The 21,017-nt window shown below is 54.7% G+C and overlaps 6 protein-coding genes across 6 annotated transcripts; 3 read left to right on the forward strand and 3 right to left on the reverse strand.

Moving 5' to 3' along the window:
• BDP55DRAFT_659491 (ATP11 protein) lies at positions 1-1,390 on the forward strand. Its single transcript, XM_060574551.1, has one exon. The coding sequence runs from the start codon at positions 228-230 to the stop codon at positions 1,206-1,208; it is 981 nt and encodes a 326-aa protein (XP_060431489.1). The 5' UTR covers positions 1-227; the 3' UTR covers positions 1,209-1,390.
• Position 1,391: 1 nt separating this feature from the next.
• Positions 1,392-6,131, reverse strand: BDP55DRAFT_767169 (peroxisomal biogenesis factor 6). Its single transcript, XM_060580979.1, has 3 exons — positions 5,689-6,131; positions 2,245-5,626; positions 1,392-2,170 (listed from the first exon to the last, which is right to left on the reverse strand). Exons 1-3 carry the CDS (start codon positions 5,867-5,869, stop codon positions 1,525-1,527), a joined length of 4,209 nt encoding a protein of 1,402 aa, XP_060431490.1. The 5' UTR covers positions 5,870-6,131; the 3' UTR covers positions 1,392-1,524.
• Positions 6,132-8,554: 2,423 nt separating this feature from the next.
• On the forward strand, positions 8,555-10,768 carry BDP55DRAFT_630432 (sterol esterase; the record flags this gene model as incomplete). Its single annotated transcript, XM_060572146.1, has 1 exon — positions 8,555-10,768. One exon carries the CDS (start codon positions 8,555-8,557, stop codon positions 10,766-10,768), a length of 2,214 nt encoding a protein of 737 aa, XP_060431491.1.
• A 514-nt stretch (positions 10,769-11,282) lies between these two features.
• BDP55DRAFT_727196 (uncharacterized protein) lies at positions 11,283-12,957 on the reverse strand (the record flags this gene model as incomplete). Its single annotated transcript, XM_060579265.1, has 2 exons — positions 11,283-12,620; positions 12,697-12,957. The coding sequence occupies 2 exons, from the start codon at positions 12,955-12,957 to the stop codon at positions 11,283-11,285; spliced, it is 1,599 nt and encodes a 532-aa protein (XP_060431492.1).
• Positions 12,958-16,373: 3,416 nt separating this feature from the next.
• BDP55DRAFT_630434 (uncharacterized protein) lies at positions 16,374-17,028 on the reverse strand (the record flags this gene model as incomplete). The annotated part of the gene is made up of 3 exons (XM_060572147.1): positions 16,374-16,555; positions 16,653-16,876; positions 16,955-17,028. 3 exons carry the CDS (start codon positions 17,026-17,028, stop codon positions 16,374-16,376), a joined length of 480 nt encoding a protein of 159 aa, XP_060431493.1.
• Positions 17,029-17,113: 85 nt separating this feature from the next.
• Positions 17,114-18,118, forward strand: BDP55DRAFT_86799 (uncharacterized protein). The gene has a single exon (XM_060581281.1). The coding sequence runs from the start codon at positions 17,245-17,247 to the stop codon at positions 17,722-17,724; it is 480 nt and encodes a 159-aa protein (XP_060431494.1). The 5' UTR covers positions 17,114-17,244; the 3' UTR covers positions 17,725-18,118.
• Positions 18,119-21,017: the final 2,899 nt, after the last annotated feature.

Raw genomic sequence — 21,017 nt, forward strand, 5'->3', positions numbered from 1 at the left:
ACCAGAGCTCTGCAATTGAAGACGCTGCATCTTCAAGTGACATCCACCCCAGTAAAAATTATTGCCATCTCCCACCGTCATCACCATCATTAACCTAACATCACTCCGCACTCAAACCATTTACGGCCATTGGTCACTTTCCGCATACGGACCGCATACGAACTGCCACGAGGGCTACACATCGAGTTGCGACGCCCGCACGCCTGCACACGATACACACACCAACAATGGCCTCCTGCCGCATCCCAGCCCTACGGCACCTAGTTACCACCTCCCAACGCGCCTTCCGCGCCTCAAACCAACGCCGCTGGGCCCAGGTCCACGACGCCCGCTTCCTCGCCACGACCCAACAACCCCGCGCCGTCGTCGAAAAGTACCGCGCCAAGCTCGAGAAAAAGGCCCAGCAGGAGGGCGTCTCCAACATTGACGAGCTCAAGGCCGCCTACGCAGACAAGATCCAGGAGCAGAAGAAGAAGGACGCCCTCTCCGTGCCGGGCCTCGAGAACCTCCTCAACGACGAGCCCGCCCCCGCGTCGATACCGACGACGGCTACGACGAACGAGACGGAAGGCCAGACGCAGCAGCAGACGAAACAAACGGCCACCACCACCCCGATCCCCGGATCCTCCTCGGGCAACGGCGTCAAACCCCTCGACGAAATCCTCGACCTCCCCAAGGCGCGCGAGCTGCCAGACAAGGAACTCACAGCCATCTGGCGCCTCCGCCACGCCTCGGACCCGTCCTCCCTCTGCGCCGTCATCCCGGCATCAACCTACGCCCAGATGGAATCCCTCGCCCGCCAAAACCCGCAATTCATCCTCCCCGTCCCGCACGAGTCCCAGGGCGCCGAGATACACTTCTTGCAATGGGTCTTTGACGCCGCCTCGCGCACCGCGACCGTCATGTTCACGCAGCTGGCCGAGTTCAAGGCGCGCGGCGAGTTTGCGCAGCCGCACACGACGATTACGCACCACACCGACCTCGCGGCCGAGAGGGGGCTCGTGCTGATGCAGGGCAAATGCCTCGAGGACCGCGGGGTCAAGACGGCGCATGCGCAGTGGCTTGTGTTGTGTCTGCAGCGCTTTTATGGCGAGGCGGAGGGCAAGGAGAGGGCCGAGGAGAGGAGGAAGTTGTTGGAGTGGTTCCGGTTGGGGGATGAGCGGTTTAGTGTCGAGAAGCTTATGGAGGAGGCGGAGCGGATTAGCTGAGTTTGAGGCTTCTTTGCTGTGTACGGTGCAGAAAGGGAGGGTATGCCGCCTCGAGATGGCCCTCGGGTAGGTGAAGAAGATAGATCGTGAGCCTACTGAGAGAAGAAGGGGGCTCTTGTACAAATGTTCCGGCAGGACAATGTAAACCACAGCAAAATACACCATATTCTACATATATCACATCATTACCTCAATTCCAGTAATAACTCTCCTGTGTGGAAACAATGTGCCCCTTTCAGATATAAAAAGTATATATTCCAGAGATACTTTGCCGATATCTTGACGGCCTTTTGGTTGGGCTTTCATTCCTAAAAGACTAGTACAATCCCTCATCATCACTAGCCGTCCCATCCTGAAATGAAGCAATGGCTTTACCCTTCCCCTTTCCCTTGCCATTCGTAATAGTGCCATCACCTTCAGATCCATAATCATCTTCATCGCTGCCCAACGCCAAGGCTTTCCCTTTCCCCTTGGACGACGCGGCCGCAATCGCCTTGCCCTTCCCCTTGGAACTAGCCCTCGAAATAATAGAGGACCCAGAAACAGCCCTATTCCCACCAGCCGACGCGGCGGCGGCGGGAGCAGGCCGTTGCTGCTGCGGCTGTGGCTGCTGCTTCTCCGGCGTCCCCTCGAAGCTAGCCCTCACACTCTCATAGTGCGCCAGCTCGCCCGCGCTGACACTCGGCACAAGCTCGTTATGCGCATTCATGAAATCCTCCTCGGTGACCATGACTGCAATGTCTTCGGGCGTGGCGTGGTGATCGAAAAAGTAGGCCGTCGAGATGGGTCCCTGCGGCCTCTCGGCGTTGATGTCGCGGATCTTTGCGTCGACGGCGGCGGCTTGCCGCGTGACGGCCTTGAGCATCGCGTCGCTGCATAGAGCGTAAAAGTCGGCTCCCGTGTAGGTGAAGGGCAGGCGGTCTGCGACGGCTTGTAGAGATACTGCGGGGTGGAGGGTGAATCTAGGGGGAAAGCGTCAGTACATACACAAGCACACGATTGGTGTCTCCGTGGAGGAAGGGGTGGGGGGCCTTACTTTCTTGTGAGAGCCTCGAGGATCGTCCGCTGCTTGTCATGAGTATCTGATACGCCGAGATACAGCATCTTGTCGAAGCGTCCGGGGCGGAGAAGGGCGGCGTCGAGCAGATCGGGTCTGTTTGTGGCACCAATGACGAAGACGCCGCCACTGGTATCATCGCCTCCTGACATGCCATCCAATTCGGCGAGGAGTTGTGAAACGATGCGATCCATAACACCACCGCTGTCTCCTTGGTTTCCACGCTTTGGCGCCACTGAATCCAACTCATCAAAGAAGACTACGCAAGGGCGGGCATCTCTGGCACGTTGGAATACACGTCTGACGTTGGCTTCGGACTCACCAATGTACATGTTAAGGAGCTCGGGACCCTTGACACTGAAGAAGTTCAAGCTGTACTCCGTCGCAATAGCCTTGGCCAACAGGGTCTTTCCGGTACCGGGAGGTCCGTAGAATAGGATACCCGACCTCTTCTTCATGCCCTTGGCGAAGAGTTCGGGCCTCTCGAGGGGCAGCTGGATCGTTTCCGTCACCGCATCCTTGACATTGGTCAGACCACCAACGTCGTCCCACGTGACGTTTGGAATCTTGGGCGCGCCGATGGCGCCTGCGAAGTTCTTTCGCGCAGCTTCGACCGCGACTTCAAAGTCGCTCTTGGTGACGCAACGTGCCATTGGTCCGCCGGCGACCTGAAGATCTCGGACTGTCGCCGCCTGGCCACCGGTCTCTGTTTTCGAAGATATCTGCTCAAGCCTCAATCGCTGAGCGATGAGTGCTCGGTCAACCACGTCTACAAGGTCACCGGCCACCAGCGCCGCGGTCTTCAGAGCTATACCATTAAGGTCAACTTCGGGGTCCAGATTGATGCCCCGGTCTTCGATGATGGCTCTCAGTATGCCTTCACGCTCAGCTTCGTCAGGGGCACCCATTTCAAGCTCGTGGCTAAACAGACCGCGAACTCCATCCGGCACCTTGTCAACGTCACTGGTTGTTGCAATCAAGACCCTTGTATCCTGAAGAATCTCCTTCATCGTTGAAACCAAACGCTCAGCCGTCAGGGCTTCAACATGCCGGATTAGCAAGGCTGTAGTTTCTGGTCCGCAGCTCATCGCTCTCTCTGCCCTGGTTCGCAGAAGACCCTCTGTTTTTACGTCACTGCCGCTAGTCCCCGCTTCGCTGAGGACATCATAGGCGTCAATCGAGTACGTGTGCAGGCCAATGTCCGAACATGCATCTGATGCAATAGTCGCTTTGCCAATGTTGCGGTGGGTGGCAGTCACTAGAATCGCGACAGGCGGCATCTTCAGATGAACAGCTCTGGGGCTGGTGGCTGCTGCAAGCAACTCCCGCAGACGCCGTCGGAGAGGCGAGATATAACGCTGATCTTGGTCGGGAAACGTCAGTGATGAAGCACTCGGCGCCTTTGAAGGTAGTCTCTTCACGCCCAAGTAGTATGGCCAGGTGTTGGACTTGGTTGCGGGAATGCGATTCGTGGCGAACCCAGAACCGTGCATCGCGACAGACGAGCTATCGATGCACGCGACCCCTCCCCATAACTCCTCAGACTGGTCATTGTCGGCATCAGACTTTGCGAACTGAATGTGCCCAACCTTGAACCATGCCACTTGATCGTATCTTGATGATCCCTCTTTCGACAAGGCCATCACGTCGTCGACTTCCGATCCATTGCTTCCACTGGACTGCTCTTGGAGAGCTTTACCCAGCTGTGTGTCAATGGGTACGGCGATAAGATCGCCAGTCCGTACAAGTCGAATCTTCTGGGCAAAGTAACGCTTGAGACCACCGAGAACTGCCGACTGATACGCTCGCTCCGCAGTCACGGGCGAACGAACATGCTGTATCGTAATATCGCGGGCATAGGGAGGGCGCGATGCGCTTGTAAACTTTGGAAGAGTCCCCTTTCCTTGGTACGTCCCTCGTTTGATGGGTGCCAGCCTGAGATACGAGGGCTCATCGAGATTGGCCAACAAGACTGGAGAGATATACGCTGCCGGGCTACTGGGTTTCTGGAGCTGAGACTCAAAGAAGGACAGCCTACGTTCGCCGTGCTTCGCGCTTGGTATGCGCGTCACAGGACGCTGAGTATAGCCCTCTGGAAGACCGTATACTCTCACAGGCCGCCAGTTAGACTCGACAGGTTCGAGTGATGTGAAGCTGCCGAGGCCAAACGCACCGAAGCCATTCGTAGGGGGTTCTTCTGCGGCCTCGACACGGACCCAGTCTCCCGAAAAGCAGCCGATCTTGGACAACGAAGATATATCTACAAAGATCCTAGCTTCGTCATCGTCTTCGGGTGCCGGTTTGGGATGAAGCAGGTCCACGGGGATAGTACGAATCAGCCCCTGGGCCTTGAAAAGTCGACCTCGGGGCCGGTCTGGGCGTGCTGTAGTCGCAGTGAAGTTGGAAAATACGGAGGCGGGGGTGGCGATTCCATTGGTCTTTCGGCCCCTTCCAAGGGTCATCGGAGTCCCTGGCTGCATTGTGGACACGCCACTTGCCGCAGTGGTAGGCAGCGTTGGCGCCTGCAGAGAGATCATGTCGTCCATGGAATCGTCGGAGAGGTCGTCATCCTGATCGATACCGGAGAGTTCCGACTCCTCTGTCTCGGTCACGGAGTCTATCTCCGTGTTCGCGGCATCGGTCCTGTACCGATCTTCGGCAGCCGAGTAAAACTGATCATTGGCCGTGTCATCTTCCTCATCCTCGGGAACGCCGTTCAGGCTACGGTTCGGGGGAATCGAAGGAGCGACCTGGCTACGCTTCGTATGCGATCGCCCTCGCATCAGAATAATCTTGGTGTTCTCGGACAGAATCCCCTGACTGACAGGCTCGCAAAGCATAATTTTGCCCGGGTTCGGGGGAATATGGGTGACCGGGTGCGGCGGCAGTGGCAGAGGGAAGAGGTCGCCGGAGTGTAAGACCTTCAGGCTCCCCAGTGCGCCACGCAAGGCCGAAATCAGGCGGCTTTCAGGAGCATCTGAGGGTGCTGAACCTTGGCCGTTGCCATTGCTCGGGTGGTCGCGATAAAAGGTGCCTTCGCCCTGCTCTAAGCGCCTCGTCAACTCGCTCTCCAGGCTCACGTATACTGTATCCAGCGAGAGCGTGACTACATCGAGTATCTGGATCTCGATACCGCTGCGGCTGTTGCTCGAGAGCTTCGACGGCGCGACCTGTTGGAGTATTGTGGCAAAGTTCTGCAGTGACAAGGACGAGGGCGAGAACTGGACGGTCGAGGGCTTCAGGGCGGAGGACTTGACGACGGGTACTACAGTCCATGCGGTTTCGGTCGCGGTAGGGCTCGGTTCCCAGGGGGCGATGGCAACGTGATGTATGTCTTCGGAACCGTCTTCGTGAGAGGGCGCTGCGCGTCGGTAGAGTCAGCAGTTGCACATGCGAGGCCGCTTGCGATGGGCGCATTCTTACTGTCACGGAGGTGGGGGAAGAGGTCTGCGAATAGGTCCTCGGATAGAATGCCCACGTCTCCCCTGACGTCGTGGTCATCGAGAATCAGCCTGGCCGATATGGCTGGCTTATCCTGACGACGCCGTCGTGCTCTTCTGTTTCTCCTCCGCTGAGAGGGCGGCGCGAGTTCCGAGGTCGTCATCGTGCTATTCGAGAGGCGTTTTGTGCACGGCGATGGGTTGTAGCGCAATTCAGTTGCACATCGCACAGAGGGAGAGACAAGAGATTCTGAAAGCCCGCGGAGTACAGAAAAGAGAAAAAACCACAGGTAAATACACAGTCAATTGATGTCTGGGGTATCAACAGTAGTAGGTTTGTGAGGCCGTGTCGTGGTCTCCGCGTTGACAAGCTACGGTTAAGCTATCCAATGGTCCCTGGACCGGGCTGTGGTCGGGGCCTGTCCATCCCCAGCTTCGGCTTGGGGAAGTCTAGGCCTCGGCATTGGCGTGTCGCCAGCTGCAGCCGGCTCACCTCCAACCTCCTGGGGTCTCCGCTGAGGGCAGCACAGCTGCACGGCACCACGGGCAGTTACTCTCGGCCTCTCAAAGTCGAGTCAAAAAACGGGTGTGGGGAAGACTATCTGACTAAGCATCTGAGGTTGGGTGTCAGCTCCGAATAACCTCCGGTCTCATGTCCGATAGCGCTCCTACAATATTTACAATAGGTAGTCTCTAATAGCTGTTTTCTGCCAGGACCTGACGGCGAGAAGCTAGCTCGCATTCAAATCCTGGGCTCAGAATTGCATGGACGAGGAGCTCTCAATTACCACATCAGCAAAAGATAAAGTCTTGAGAGCCCAGTTAAAATAACAACATCTTCAAAAAGTAGGATTGTGTGCTGGCGCTGAAAGATGAGTAGCTTATCCTTCACAAGTGACCAGTAGCATGAGTAATTCCAGCCAACAATACGGAGTAGAATGCCGGCGACTGAACAAGCAGGCGCCAATAGCATGGGGGATCCCACACTGCCATTCAGTAAGCAGCGGCATGTGCATTGCTTGATTTGCGGCCTCTACCCGTATACGATGACGACGAAAGCCCATCTTTGGGGAAGCATGGCACCCAGGCGGCCCGCCCTGACCCAGTCGATGGAGACAAAAGAGGCTCCGAAGTTCAAACTACTCCGTACAACACACACAGCGTCACAGCGTCACCTTGATAAAAACACAACCAGGGTTTGCAAGGTAAGGTAAGGTGGCAACCGCAGAGCCTGCTGCAATGTTTTTATCATCCTTGATGACGAGATGATTCCACTTGTACGCTGCCAGTTCACTGAATGGTGGTTTATCGATCAATCGTAGATACAAGTTCCGGGTATAGTCAAATGCCTGTTGTGGAGGCATTGCTAGTGTTTTTTTTTTTTTTTTTTTGGACCAGGTTTCCCTGGGATGTGCTTTTGAACTCGCACTCGTATCTTGTATCCTTAGCATGATTAAGATTCACCCATGATCGGATGTCATGAGCAAAGTTCATGGCAGGCGCGCGGAACTCGAAATGTTACAACGACACCTTGAGTGATGGAAGGCGAATGGCAGACGAGCCGCGAATTTTCACATTTCATCTCGTCTGCTCGTTTTCCAAAGAACACATGGTACGGATTGATGAGTTCAAGATCGTATTCATCTGGCTGTTGTCAATGCTATCGATGCCGTGAGCTTTCGTACACATCAATGATGCTTGTTTTGCAAAGAGAAAAAAAAAAACAAGAAGAAAAATGAACGAGACAGCATCGTCACATGCTTTTTCGTCCGAGTAATTTCACAGCCTCTTGAGACTGTCACCCAATCATGGCATGGCCTTGAGCAAATGCTCCGAACAACACACACAGCAATGACGCAAGCGGGGCTCCTCCCTGTCCAAGCCGCAGACTGCAGTTGCACTCTCTCCCGTCTCTCAGCCCGAATTCTCTCTCACTTCCTTCCCGTGTTTTCGGCTCAACTGGTGGCTCGACGCTTCCGAGACCTCGAGGCTCAGCCGGCAGCGGCTGGTCGTCGCCTCGATTCTCACTCTGAGTCTCGTCTGTTGTTGTTGCTTTTTGCTGCAGCCAAGGGAAATGACAGGGAAGGGAGGCCCGAGAGAGGCGCCAAACAGAGTTTCAAATGGCAGCGGCTGGGCCTCGTGGACTCCAGTTCTCTGCTTCCGTCACCCGTGCTTCGGATGTGAGGCGTAACTTGGTAAGGCATGGTCAATGTCACCTTTGAAGCATGAGATTGACCACGATGGAATTCGATCTGGACCAACATCGACGTCAATCACCCCACGATTCTTGCGGTGAGACCGACTGGTCAACAATCGAGAGCAATCATTAAGACCATATGTAATGGTTGCAACTTGCAAGTTGCCCCTTATCGTTGTTGGTCTCCAATGTCCCTTAGTTCGCCTCTCTCCCTTTTCATTCACCCGCCAACCCGTTCGTGCCGTTTTAGTTGCTTGCCAATTACCAGACGAGGACATTGCTTTGATTATCCCTACCCGTACATCCCCAATTTACTCTTACACCCCCCTTACCCTCCCACCCTTCTTCCTCCCGGATCTACACTTTTGCTATCCGTACCCTGCCTTGGAAACCCCTCGACACCATCTCCGTGATGCCTGTTCATGCCATCAGTGGCTGTGAAAACCACTTTTGACAAGCAGAATTCTACCTCAATCATTTTCTCGTCAACTTCATCTCTTATCTTCATTTAGTCGCGCAAAGAAAGCGACTGCCCTACCCCTTTCCGCACTTGAATCCCTTGAGAAACGAAACTGTATAATTCTTGCGTTCGTTGCCGATCATTGTTTTTCTTGCGCGACCGTCGCATACCATCTTGTAACCCCCAAACGCCATGGGCAACTTTTCCGAGTCCCCGGATCGCGGCCGAGACCGAAGACACGACAATGGCATCGCACAGACTGCCATCGAATTCGCCCAGCAAGCCGAGAAATTGTCACTGCAAAAAAGCGAAAGCAACAACAACGATTCCGAGGTTGCTGTCGAAGCCCGCTTCGTAACACCTCAAGACCCTGTTATAGTCACATCGGACGGCAAGAGACTACCGGGTGTACCACTTCAAGAGGCGCACAAGTTGAACATCTTGAAAGAAGAACTTCGAGACGATCCTGCTGTGGCCAAGATCGAGAAGGGAAATGACACCGATGGCAAGGTCGCAAACGCTGGTCTGATATCCGAGAAGCGAGAGAGGATCGTCTCTCTACCGACCGATGCAAATGGGAAGTCCATGCAGAAATCGGGTGAAGCGCCTCTTCGCCGCCAAACACCTCCCTCACATACCAACCCATTATTTCCGCCTTTACCTCTGTACGGGCCTCCGTCAATATTTCGCAATTTCCAATGCATGGTATTCCGCGTTTCGGCATTCTTCCTCAGTCTGGCATTTCTTGGTGTCATTGTGCTGGGTGCGCTTTTCACCAGCATCCCACCGCTGTGCAAGAGGATTTTGTATCGCCTCACGCTGCAGAATCCCGACAAGAAGAGGCCCTTCCACGAAGAGGAGGCACGTAGGGCCAAGATTCGCAAGGAGGACAATCAAAAATGGAAGCGCAGCAAGACCAGTGATAAGCTAGGCAAAGTAAATGAGGCTGCCGACGAGTTTATTCCGACTGAAGGGGGGCCCGATCCGATCGTCTGCGATGTGGGCTACTATGCTCGCCGTGTTGGCCTAGATGTTGAGGAAATCGAGGTGCAGACTGAGGACGGCTTCCTCATTGACCTCTGGCACGTTTACGACCCCAAGGAATACACGAGGATGAGCGAAGACGACAGGTCCGACAGAGGCCCCGACGTCTTCCAGTCCTCCAAGAAAAAGCTGAAGGACACCAGCCAGAAACGCAAGTTTCCCGTCCTGCTCATCCACGGGCTTCTCCAGAGTTCCGGCGCGTATTGCACAAACGACGAAAACTCGCTGGCTTTCTACCTATGCAAGTCTGGCTACGACGTCTGGCTGGGCAACAACCGATGCGGCTTCAAGCCTAAGCACACCTCGCTCAAGTACACCGACCCGAGAATGTGGTGCTGGAACATCCGGCAGATGGGCGTCTTTGACCTGCCGGCGCTGACGTCGCGCGTACTCTACGAGACTGGCTTCGAAAAGATTGGGTTAATCTGCCACTCGCAGGGCACCACCCAGACGCTGGTCGCACTCGCCAAGGAGCAACGGCCAGATCTAGGCGAAAAGCTGACTGTCTTCTGCGCGCTCGCGCCAGCCGCCTATGCCGGTCCCCTGATTGGCAAGATGTACTTCAAGTTCATGAGAATCATCACGCCAGGAATGTTCAGGTTGATGTTTGGCATCCACGCCTTTATTCCCTTCATGATGCAGATGCACCAGCTGCTTCACCCGAAGGTCTACGGCTGGCTCGGCTACAAAGTGTTCTCGTTCCTCTTCGACTGGACGGACACGAGATGGGACCGCGGGCTCAAGGATCGCATGTTCCAGTTCGCACCCGTCTATGTCAGCGCCGAGTCGATGCGCTGGTGGCTGGGGAGAGAGTGCTTCGCGCGACACAAGTGCATCCTCTCGACAAAAGAGGACGTCCGCGCCGAGGAGAAGGAGGACAATATCAACGGGCACGATACCAACAATGGCAACGGCAACAGCCACACGCTCCGAGCCGACGACGCGGACGGCCTCATGTCGCAACGGACCGTGGACGACCACGTCCGCAGACCAAAGGGGTCCACTGCCTGGTACAACGAGCAAGTGCCGCCCTTTGCACTCTGGGTCGCGGGCAACGACGACCTCGTGGACGGCAAGAAGCTCCTCCGACGCTTCGAGCGCGGGCGCGAGCCGCACGTCAATGTGGTACACAGCAAGGTCATACCCGAGTACGAGCATCTCGACGTCATCTGGGCCATGGACGCACCGGAACAGGTGTTTAGGGAGGTACGCGAGGTACTATGGAAGACGTGCGACGTCAGGGACATGTGTCGGGTGCCGGTGGCGTGCGAGGAGGTTGAGCAGTGGGTACGGCCGCCGCCGAGAAAGCCCGCTAACGGGGTGGTGGAGGAGAGCCAATCCAGCAGTGACGAGACTGAATAGAGGCCGGACTTGTACGGGAGGCTGTATTGGTCCCTGCCGTATTGTGCTGGATCTGGTTTTTTTTTGGTATACAGTCTTGACTTATAGATATACGTGCTTTGGCTATAACCGAGGACTATCTCGCATAGTCTCTTGGGCAGCGGGCATCGCGAAGGAGTAAACAGCACTGGCGCATTAGGATATACAACTTGGGAATAGGGACATCAGGGTATAACCCATGAGTAATGGTAATGAAATGAGTTCATAAAGCGGGATATGGTACCACTACCAGTGATCTGGAGATATGATGACACAGATAACCACATCACGCGATAGCAGCACCTGACTTGTTGCGCGTCAAATGGGACATGACCAAGCATGCACGGTTGATTCGACGAGGCCATATCCGGTAGCAAAAAGCGTACCGTTTAAAAGCCGGACACGTCACAGTCTGAGATGAAAGCTGCAGGTTTTCCGATCAAAAAAAAAAAACATCGTCCCAACTCCTCATCCTAAAGGGGTTCCTTCACAGCAACTATGCGTCTCCCACAGGTTTCCCATCGTCCTTGTGCTCTGCCGGCTTAGGCCTGGAAGCTATTTCTGCCTCCTTCGCTTTTGGCCCAGCATCCTCCTTCTTCGCCTCAGTGGCCTTCGGCTTCGTATCAGTTTCACTTTCGTCCTCATCCTCTTCACTGTCCTCGCTGCTGTCCTCGCTGTCATCTTCATCTTCGTCATCTTCATCGCCGTCGTCTTCGTCATCATCTTCCGCAGCCGGCGCTGCTTTGGCTTCTTTGGCAGGGGCCGAAGTCTTTTCCGTCGTCGCAGTCTCCTTTGGCACAGCTGCCTTGTCCGTAACGTCAGGCTTGGTGGTGTCCTCAGTTGCCTCCTTTTCCGGCTCCTCCTTGATCGTCTCCGCTTTCTCAACTTCGGCAACCCTCTTCTTCTCTGACTCTTCTTCCTTCTTCGGCTCCTCTGTCTTTGGCTCCCCCTTGATGGCCTCCGCCTTCTCAACTCCAGCAATCTCCTTCTTCTCCGACTCTTCCTCGTCAGAGTTCTCCTGGCTGGGCTCCTCCTTGATAGCTTCGGCCTTCTCGACTGCGGCAATCTCTTCCTGCGACGCAGAAGCCACCTCGGCGCCCATATGCACCGTCACGGGCTTATCGACATCAGAGGGCTTCCACCGGGCTGTTGTCGGCGACTGAAGTGTCTCGCGTAGAGCGTCTGGGTTGGTTGCCGTAGTAGCAGCGACACTCCAAGAGCCCGTAGTTGGCGACTGTAGACCGAGTGGCTTGGCGCTCTGGGCTGACGAACCACTGCTAGTGCTTGCTACGGAGGGTTTTCGGGGCGTTTCCAGGGTCGCAGTCGTAGGTTCGGCAGCGGCTTCGATGGCGGCATTCTTCTCAGGCTCCGCGGAGGTCGGAGTCGACGCAGTGGCAGCTGCAGCTTCGCCCTCGGCCCTTTTGTCTGCGGCTGCCTGTACCTTTTCGCGCAGCGATTTCAGCCGGATTTCCTTAGCCCTCTTGGCTGCCTCGTCGGCGATGGACTGGTGTGACGCGGTCGAGGCGCTCTCGACGGGCGACTTTGGTGTACTGACAGGCTTCTCTTTGACAGGTGCTGCAGCGCTTGATGCCGCGTCCGTTGGCAAGGGAGGCGCAGGTGGTGGCCCAGGAGCGGATGAGGAAGACTCAGATGCAGAGGCAGCTGCAGCGGCTTTCGCTGCCAACGTGCCCTTTGGTACCTTTTTGATGATTTTCTTTTTGACGATTTCCTTGGGTTTATTGTTGATATCGGGGATGGTGAACTCGTCGTAGTAGATCTTGACGTGCTGCTTGAGCTCGCCATATTCGTTCCATTCTTCGATCTCGACGATATCCTGGTTGAATTGAGGAGTGTCAGAAGATAGTATCTCCCTGGCAAGCCTGACTAAGGGAAGGGGTATATAATCTTACGCCGAGCACAAGGCCTTCTTGTATGAGAGCTGGAAGCTTCCTGGGCCGGCCCGAAGCATCTTTGCCGGCACGGCGGCCCCAAAGCATGCGGGCCTTGTCATCGGTAGAGAGATCGATGGCTTTGAAGGGGACGCGGTTGGCGCGCAGGATGGTCTCGAGACGGGATGTGGCGGTCACGATGTGCATATTTCCAGCGGTCAAGGAAGTAAAGATCCATAGGGCCGGATCGGTAGAGAAGGTGGTTGCAGTTAGCTGCGCCATGATGCTGGATTCGGTATGATTCGAGGCGGGTCGATTCGATGGGATGCAGGGAAGAGCTCCTAAGGCTGAGGAGGAGAGGGGAGAAAAGGGACAGCTACTGGGAAGCTAAAGAGGTAAGACTCGATCAGTATGAGCTTAGGAGATATCGAGATGCAGATGGGGAGAATTACGACACAATAGAAGAGGGAATATGCATGGTGGGGAGCCTTGCATTACGTACCTTGTGACTGATTGTTCTTTGGGGTTCTCGATGACATGTATCCGTAGCTGCGTTCCAGTGAGACGATGCGGTGCTGCATGATACGCCGGTAGCGGTTCAGCGGCTACGGTAGGGGTTCCACGCAGATGAAACTCGAAGGGTCGTGGCTGGAGACTGTCGGTGCTACGCGTGTGGCTCGAAGACATTCCTTACCTAAGGCATGCGGGGGCGGGGTAATGTAATCGTATAGAAGGTGCTACTCCGTACCTAAGGAGCTGATTCAAGGTTGCCTTTCAACTCTACCTGATCACTTCAAAGATGAGAGGAAGGTATTCAGGCTCTCATTACCCTTACCTCTTGCGGCCTTGCCTGACTGGGCGCTAGACAACGCAGTTACGCCCGATGGTTCGAGGATTTGGAAAGTGGCAGGAGTGAGGTGGCTTCCTAAATGAGCTGGCAGAGCAAGGCTGCAAGATGAGGTGTTCAAAAGTGGAAAGCGTCACGCGATAAGCGCCGCCCACCACCAACTTGGCTCCTTCCTACCTATGCTCTCGCATTTTCATGTCCAAGACTCCAGTGTCGCCGTCTCACAGATTTCGAAGAACTTCATCCACAAATGTCCCGGACGCACCTTCGCCCGGCCTGACATCTCTTGGTAATGCAGCATCGGATCACCGCCGCAATACGCCTCCAGCACGACTATAATGCAATTTTACTACCCTGTCTTCATCTTTTTCTACATGGAAGAGGGGATATCAAGCAGGTCAACCATACTTCTTACCGCAAGCCCCAAGAAAACTTATGGGTTTTAACGGGGGAAACAAAAAAGTCACATTTTTAGCTGTCGATGTCGCTCTTGTCATACATTTGGGAATTCCTATTGATGACCGCAGGTCAAGAACAAGCTTATAAGTCTTCTAGTACTGGCACCACCTGATTTGCAGCCATTAGCAAGCTCTGAAAAAATGGAAAACAGCGCGATCCTGAACAGCTACGAGCGCTGAAGACTACCATTACATCAAATTGAACATGACCACAAAGTCACAAGTCGGCGGATTTGCCGGCGATTGAACAGACACAATAGCAAACTCAACGTCACACTCATTCACAATTCATTGCAAACAGCCCCAACAGGGCGCCCAAACAGCCGCAGCAAGGGCTTCCTTGCAGTGAGCCGACTCCTCAATCAAACACTTCACGAGAGGCCATTGCCGTTGTTGCAATCAGCGTGGAGGTGGAATACACAATCGCACGATGTGACGACAAGGTCTGGAAGTGACAAGCAATCGTTTCAAAATCCTATTTCAGCTTCGAAAAGCGGTATTGGACACCTGGCGCTCTGGAATCAAAGTTGCGATATGTTTTACCACAAGCCAGCTCCACTGGGCCACAAAACATCCTCAACTCTGGACCAGGCTGTTGTGACGGTACTCCGTCGCGCCGACGATCGCTGTCAGAACTCCGTGTTCGGAGGGGCATTCTACGGATACCTCATCATCATCATCTTCTTCTTCTTCTTCTTCTTCTTCTTCTTCTTCTTCTTCACAGACACTCATAAAGTCCATCACTGTTCAGTGCCCACTTGTTGGCACCTTGGCCTCATCTCGCGAAAAAGAGAAGACATCCATGACATCTACGGAGTACGCTTCTTAAGCCACTTGAGCCAGCTGGATAAGGAACTCCTGGGGCCCTTGCTTCCAAAATGCTGGTACCTCCACAGCGCTGTACACCCATAATTTTCCCCTCTGAACGGGAAATGGCGGTGGAGCCTCCCCATGATTGAGATCATTTCTCGCGCCGATTCGCAAGTGCTCCGACAGGGAAGCACTCTGGAAACAGCTTATGGTCACTCAAGACGACGTCGCCGGATTGGCTGCGCGAGGGTCGACCTGACCGATGTTTCTCTCCTAGGACCCCAGGCCTGGGGTCACACCGTGGAACCGCGCAATGACCGAGCAAAGAAGAGAGACAGAGACCTGAATCTCAATCGGCCGAACGATAACAGCGGGACGATGCACATCGTCATTGCAGACGTAGACACATTTAGTTGTGTGCCTGTTGTCAACCGCTGAAAACCACGCCAGCGCCTGCGCAAATGCTGTGCTTCTCCCTGCAGTCGCACGATCCCGAAATAAACCGGTCGAGCGGCTCAAGACGAGCTAGATCTTTCGTCGACTCCTCTGACCAGATTCCCTCGGTCAGCCGATAACAAACGGCGTCGGCGCCATGGCGGGAGCGCAGAGCAATGGCTTGATTCCCGAGGACAGTGGCGGCCCCAAGCGACTTCTACGGCGTCAACCAACAGCTCTAAGTCCTGACACCAAAGTCAGGATCATCTACGGGGTGGGGGAATGGAAAAGACGTGATGACGATGAAAATCCTTGGTCTCGGTAGGCAATGATTGGCACGCGCATTTCCCACGTCGCCCACGTTCCGACGGAGAGGGATCCAACACCCAAAGTCTGCTGCCTCGCCCCCGTCACCCCGTGTAGCAAGCCAGCGAAAAGAAAAGAAACATGGCAACCAAGCAACGGCAACGCAGCATCGACCTCGTCTTGGCGTTGAACGATGACCTGGAGATTCTGTGGCGGCTCTGACTGGTCCTGACTCTGCCATCTGCTCACAAGTTCGGACGAGTTGTTTTCTAGTGCACCAGGATACGCTGTTCCTGCATATTGCTAGCAGGGGTTCTGGAGGCGATCCGCCAGGGCTCTGCAGGCATGAACCAGTGGGAGCTGCAGGCTGAGAGGACCAAGAAAATCTAGAGCAAGGTCCCGTCAGCGAAGCCGCGAAGCGCAAGCTTGCGCCGTGCAGTGCCGGCCCACCGCCATGTCTGTGTAGCCAATCACCCGGTCCACCACCGACGACGGGATCCTGCGTCCTGCGGACCCAATTTTGGACACGATCCCTTCCATGGGCCTTGGTGCCGTTGCCCGGACTGACCAGCCGCTTCTGGTTTGTCGACCCAAGGCCTGGCCCTGGGACATCGGACAACACCCACTGGCCTCATCTCACGTCTCTCTGCGCTCCTCTGGCCATCCCGGGGCTCTACGGATGCCATGCATGGGTACTATTGAGCCGTCTGAGATGTCACTCTCGGAGAGAGACACACGAAAAGAGCAAAAGCTGTCGTGCTTATCTTCTATAGCCCATCTTCTAGCATCAGACTGTCGTGCTCCCGAATCCCAAGTCTCATCTCCTCGGCTTTTAAGCAAGCTCAACCTCTGCTCTCTACGGATACTGTGGTACGGACAGGCTCTCTCACAAACTCTGACAGTTGGACCAGGAGAATGCAGCGTCGCATTCCCCCAGGCAAGGTAAGGAAGGCTCCCATGGCCATTTCGCCCCCTTGGCTTGTTCGACTTGCAGCCTTGCTAGCTTTGGTAGCGGTTATTAGCACTAGAAAAAAAGCAAAAGGAAAGCCAAGCAAAGCGCACAGAGCAACGAGTCTGGCCCCCCATGTCCTCGCTCGTGCACCCACTGGCCACCCACACACCCTTCTCTTTGGCCGCGTCGACGACCAACAGGGACCACGGGGGGGAGGGATGGGGGCCATCGGGACGGGACCTTACAGGCACAGGCATACCAGGCACAGGAAACGCCGTGTTGCCCAACGCTCGCAAAATTTCCGCCAGCCCACACGCCCAGCGGCGCTTGTGCTGGTTGTCCACACAGTCCTGCTGGAGACGGGGCGCTGGGGGGCGGTAGGAGGAGTCAGGACTGAGGACTGTGTCGTGGTTGTTCGGCCGAGTCGTGAAAAGGAGAAATACCTCGCCTGCCCCCTCCCACACGCCTTACACTCTCGCTTCTGTTTCCTCACCGTTTAACGCTGCGTCCAGTGCCCACACTCTCTTGCAACTGCTCTTCGTCATCGTGCCTTTTTGCTGCACATTACTTTCATTCAGATTTATCAATATCGACAAGACAGTTCCGTCGTTCTCTTGACATTGCATTCATTAAAGGCACACGCCCTGCACACGCACACACACACAAGACTCAGCCCGGCGGAAACTCGTCAGCTTTGCTCATACATAGACTTATACCGATTGACAAAGCATCCATATCTCATCCAACCAACATCAATCAAAATGCGTTTCACCAGCATCTTCGCTCTCCTGGCCGCTTCGGTCGCCGTCGCTCAGTCCTCAGATGAGCTTACCACGACCATGACCGCCACCACCACCAAGACGGTTACCATCACCAAGTGCAACCCGACCAACACGGCTTGCCCTTTGTACACGCCGACTTCGTCTGTTGCGCCTACCATCAACTCGACGACCTCCACTCCCATTTCCACCTCCACCTCGTCGTCTTCTTCTTCGTCGTCGTCATCGTCGTCGTCTCACTTCTACCCGGCTGCCAACTCCACCAGCTTTGCTGGCCCGACCGCCTCGGCTCCTTGGACCAAGTCTACCGTCCTTCCCATCAAGACCTCTGCCGACTCCTCTGCCCCCACCTCTGCAGGCAGCGCTGTTCCTTCCGCACCTGCAAGCGCCGGCTCTAGTCTCTTCGTCCACAGCGGTCTCATGGCTGCTGTTGTCGGTCTTGCTGCTCTCGCACTGAACTAGACGGCCTACTTAGCCGTCAACGCGCAACTCATAATGCGCAACGCTTAGTCACTTCACAAATTAATTCGATTCACGACTGATGTCACTATTATTCTCTGGGGATAGGCTGATTGGAGACTTCTTATTTTATCAACTACTTTGGGTGTTTTGGAAAGCGGATTGGAGCCTCGGCTACCGGGTGGCCTTACACTTCTGGCCATAGACTTCTTGTTTGGGCTGTCGGATGAGTTGGAGGAGTTTATACCTACTGGGACATGATTGCAGACATACCCGACACATGATGCACATACTCATACTCTATTTTCTGAATGAGACGAACCTGAGATGACCTCACATTTTGCCCCTCATGGGCTCTGGAATGCAGTGACTTCGATGAAATGACGCATCATTAGGCTGTTTCAATGTGAGGTGTTTGTTTGCAAAGGCATTTGCCTGACTCACCGTATGTGTATCCAAGCACGACATCTCGAGGGTCTCAACATACTCTACTTGTAACCCACCTCGCAGCTGTTTCCCGTCTACTGGGGCATATCTAGGCCATGTTCAGCCTAAGTTGAACGCTGTCCGGGCAGCCGGGAACTGTCTTCTCGAGCAGAAGCAAGTGGTTCGTAACTTGCGCTTGCAGGGGTCATACTTGATAGAGTGAGTTATCGAATGCTCTAGACTTTGAGGAGGTTTGGCTTGCAGCAGAAGGAAGCATCTGAAATGGGTGGCTAAGACAGTACCATTGTCTAAGTCTCCAAGATGAAGCCAGGTCAGGCACTGCCGGCCGTTGGTCCTTTCTAATAGTAAGGTGGGCCAATGGCAAGCCTCCAGACGCCAGCCTTGGTACTCCGTCAGTCAGGTAGGTAAGGCAGATTGGACCATCTCAACGGTACGGCAAGGCGTGGCAGTCTCGTCGCGCTGATTCGCCCACGTGGTTGTGGTTGCCTTACTAAAGGAACGGGCCGCTTTCTAGGTCGACTATGGTCTGTCCGCCAACAAAGACTCTCGACGACTCCTCATCATCTTTGTCCAGATTTCCACTAATTCCAGCTCTTCTCTTCCCAACTCCTCTTACCTTGTACTCCAAGCATTTCCTCACTTCCACGTTGATCTCCGGTGGTGCACGAATAATTGGGTCCGTCGATCATCGTTGTCCTACATGGTAGACATCAAGCTCACCAGCGTTTCCGACCTCCTTCGGTTCCCGACGGTTGTGTGCCAATCGAGTATCAACGGCGGCACGATCCCGGCGGCATGCATCCCTGCAGAGATCATATCGATTCTCCTCGTGCAGAAAAAGTCAACCAACTGCTCCCCTTGATGGCAATCTATCCACTCGATGTGATGATTGAAGGATGACAGTACTTGTAAGCCAATATATTAATGTATGCGGTGTAATGGTTGCGCAGAACTCGAGATTCCCCTTCCCTTCTTTTTTCAGCTACTCGCACCGCGCCGAATGCGAGACACAAAATCCACCCCCCAAAGGCAAAGAACTCCCCAAACCTATCCAGCCGACTCCTGCCACAGTAGATCACGCTCGTGGCCGTATTCTCACCCACGAAATAGCCGCAGCTGCCCATATCCGGGAATATGTCGCATTATGGTTGCGCCAAATCAACTTGAAACCAAACCCTCTTGCTGCGATAGCAATGCGGTCGAAATTCCAGCTCCATACGCCACACATGCGACTCAAATTGTGGCGTGTTGCCCTTATAGGGCGTCTCGAGTTGAACTTGGACGGTGACAAGCCATTGTTCAATCACACGAGTCCGGTATAGCTGCTCCTCTAGCTTTCAGCCCGAGCAATTGCCTTGCTCGCAGCTGTCGCATAGGGTTTTGTTCCACGGTACTATGTTATTGCAACCGCAGATACCAGACTTGTTGTGGGCGCAGACCTTGTCTGCCATATCATTTGCTTGCGGCTTGACATGGGACCGAACAGGCGTCGTTGGCGTATCAATCATGATTCGGTTCACGATTTGAGTTTGCTGGGCCTTTCTTTCTCTTCGCAAAACCCTGCCTCAAGTTGAGACGGTCTTGTCTGGCGTGGTTCAGCCGTTCGAATAGTGTTTGACGGCTCGGCCCGTCGAGAATGCTGTGACGAAGAAACTGGGGCTGCCAAGTTTCGACGACGGGAGTGCGCAATGTAACGAATGACGAGGAACTGACGGTGGGTTCTGGATTGCAACGCGACACGGGGGTCTCTTGAGGCTGAGCAGGTCCGGTTGCCAAAGAGCTATCTGCTGCCGACAAAGTTTTTCTCTCCTGTTGATCGTCGGCTCCATCGTCCTGAAGGAACAGGATGCATACGTTTATATATGTTTTGCATAAGGCGGCACCACACACACTCTTTCCACACACACGCACTTCGTCTCCCTCTCGGTTTCTGGCGCGCGCACACACACTCACACACACAAGTTCACTTACATCTGACAGTCGACCCGCGTCTACATGCGGGCGACGAGACGCACAGGAGCCATGCAGGGTGGCACTGAACATACATCACTTGTGGCCAACATCTGGCTAGCTCCCACGCACTTGGGTCGCAGCATTTTACCAATTCATCAGCACCATGGCAGTGTGTCGCTCTCCTGGGTTGAACTATTTTGCGCACCGTGCCAGTCCTTTGCCATGGCTACGCGCATCATCGCAGAATACTTGGTATGGCTCATGTATGTTTGCTGCGAACCTCCTGGTCGCGAGCCCCTCCCCGACAGGAGACTTACTACAGAACGACCCTGTCAGCCAGGATGAGGCGAAGCTAAACTTGGCGTAACGACCAGCAGCATACGGAGTACGACTTCAGGACCGAGACCTGACACCGAATCTTCAATTCCTGGATGGATTCCTGAGAGATTCCTTAGTCTTCACGCCAGAGCCGCACTGTTAACACCCTCAACCGCCTCAAGACGCGGCTGTTGCTGTTCACTCTCAAGAGAGCCTTTGCTCTCACGGCTCAAGTCAATCACCTGATCCTATTCATCTCAATACGCGAGACCAAACAATGAGCTGTTCTGGCGCAATACCGTTGCGAAATTTTCCAATGAAGGTGCATTAGTGGATCACAGGAGGACGGAGTACCTGACCGAAAGCCCATTGACATTCCCACTCTATTGCGCAGCGCGGCTGCGTGGTGAAAACCCTTGCTCATGGTCCGACGTGATATGGCCGGGGCCTGGGGCAACGAACAGACTTCTTGCAGCTTTCCAATACCAGTTTGTTTGTGTTGAACATGGGCCAGGCCAGCCAGCTGAACCTCGACTTCTGCTCGGCTCGTCTCTTTGCCTCCCGCGCAGTTCTGTTCA

This window comes from Colletotrichum godetiae, assembly GCF_030913485.1.
Source record: "Colletotrichum godetiae strain CBS 193.32 chromosome Unknown BDP55scaffold_14, whole genome shotgun sequence".
Classification (NCBI taxonomy): Eukaryota; Fungi; Ascomycota; class Sordariomycetes; order Glomerellales; family Glomerellaceae; genus Colletotrichum; species Colletotrichum godetiae.

What these genes read in the sequence shown, in the direction of transcription:
- BDP55DRAFT_659491 (XM_060574551.1), top strand. Translation starts at nt 228, where the DNA reads ATGGCCTCCTGCCGCATCCCAGCCCTACGGCACCTAGTTACCACCTCC.
- BDP55DRAFT_767169 (XM_060580979.1), bottom strand. Translation starts at nt 5,869, where the DNA reads ATGACGACCTCGGAACTCGCGCCGCCCTCTCAGCGGAGGAGAAACAGA. An exon ending in CTTCCCCCACCTCCGTGACA is followed by an intron (nt 5,627 to 5,688) that starts GTAAGAATGCGC and finishes ACCGACGCGCAG; the next exon opens with CGCCCTCTCACGAAGACGGT. An exon ending in CTCGAGGCTCTCACAAGAAA is followed by an intron (nt 2,171 to 2,244) that starts GTAAGGCCCCCC and finishes CTTTCCCCCTAG; the next exon opens with ATTCACCCTCCACCCCGCAG.
- BDP55DRAFT_86799 (XM_060581281.1), top strand. Translation starts at nt 17,245, where the DNA reads ATGCGTTTCACCAGCATCTTCGCTCTCCTGGCCGCTTCGGTCGCCGTC.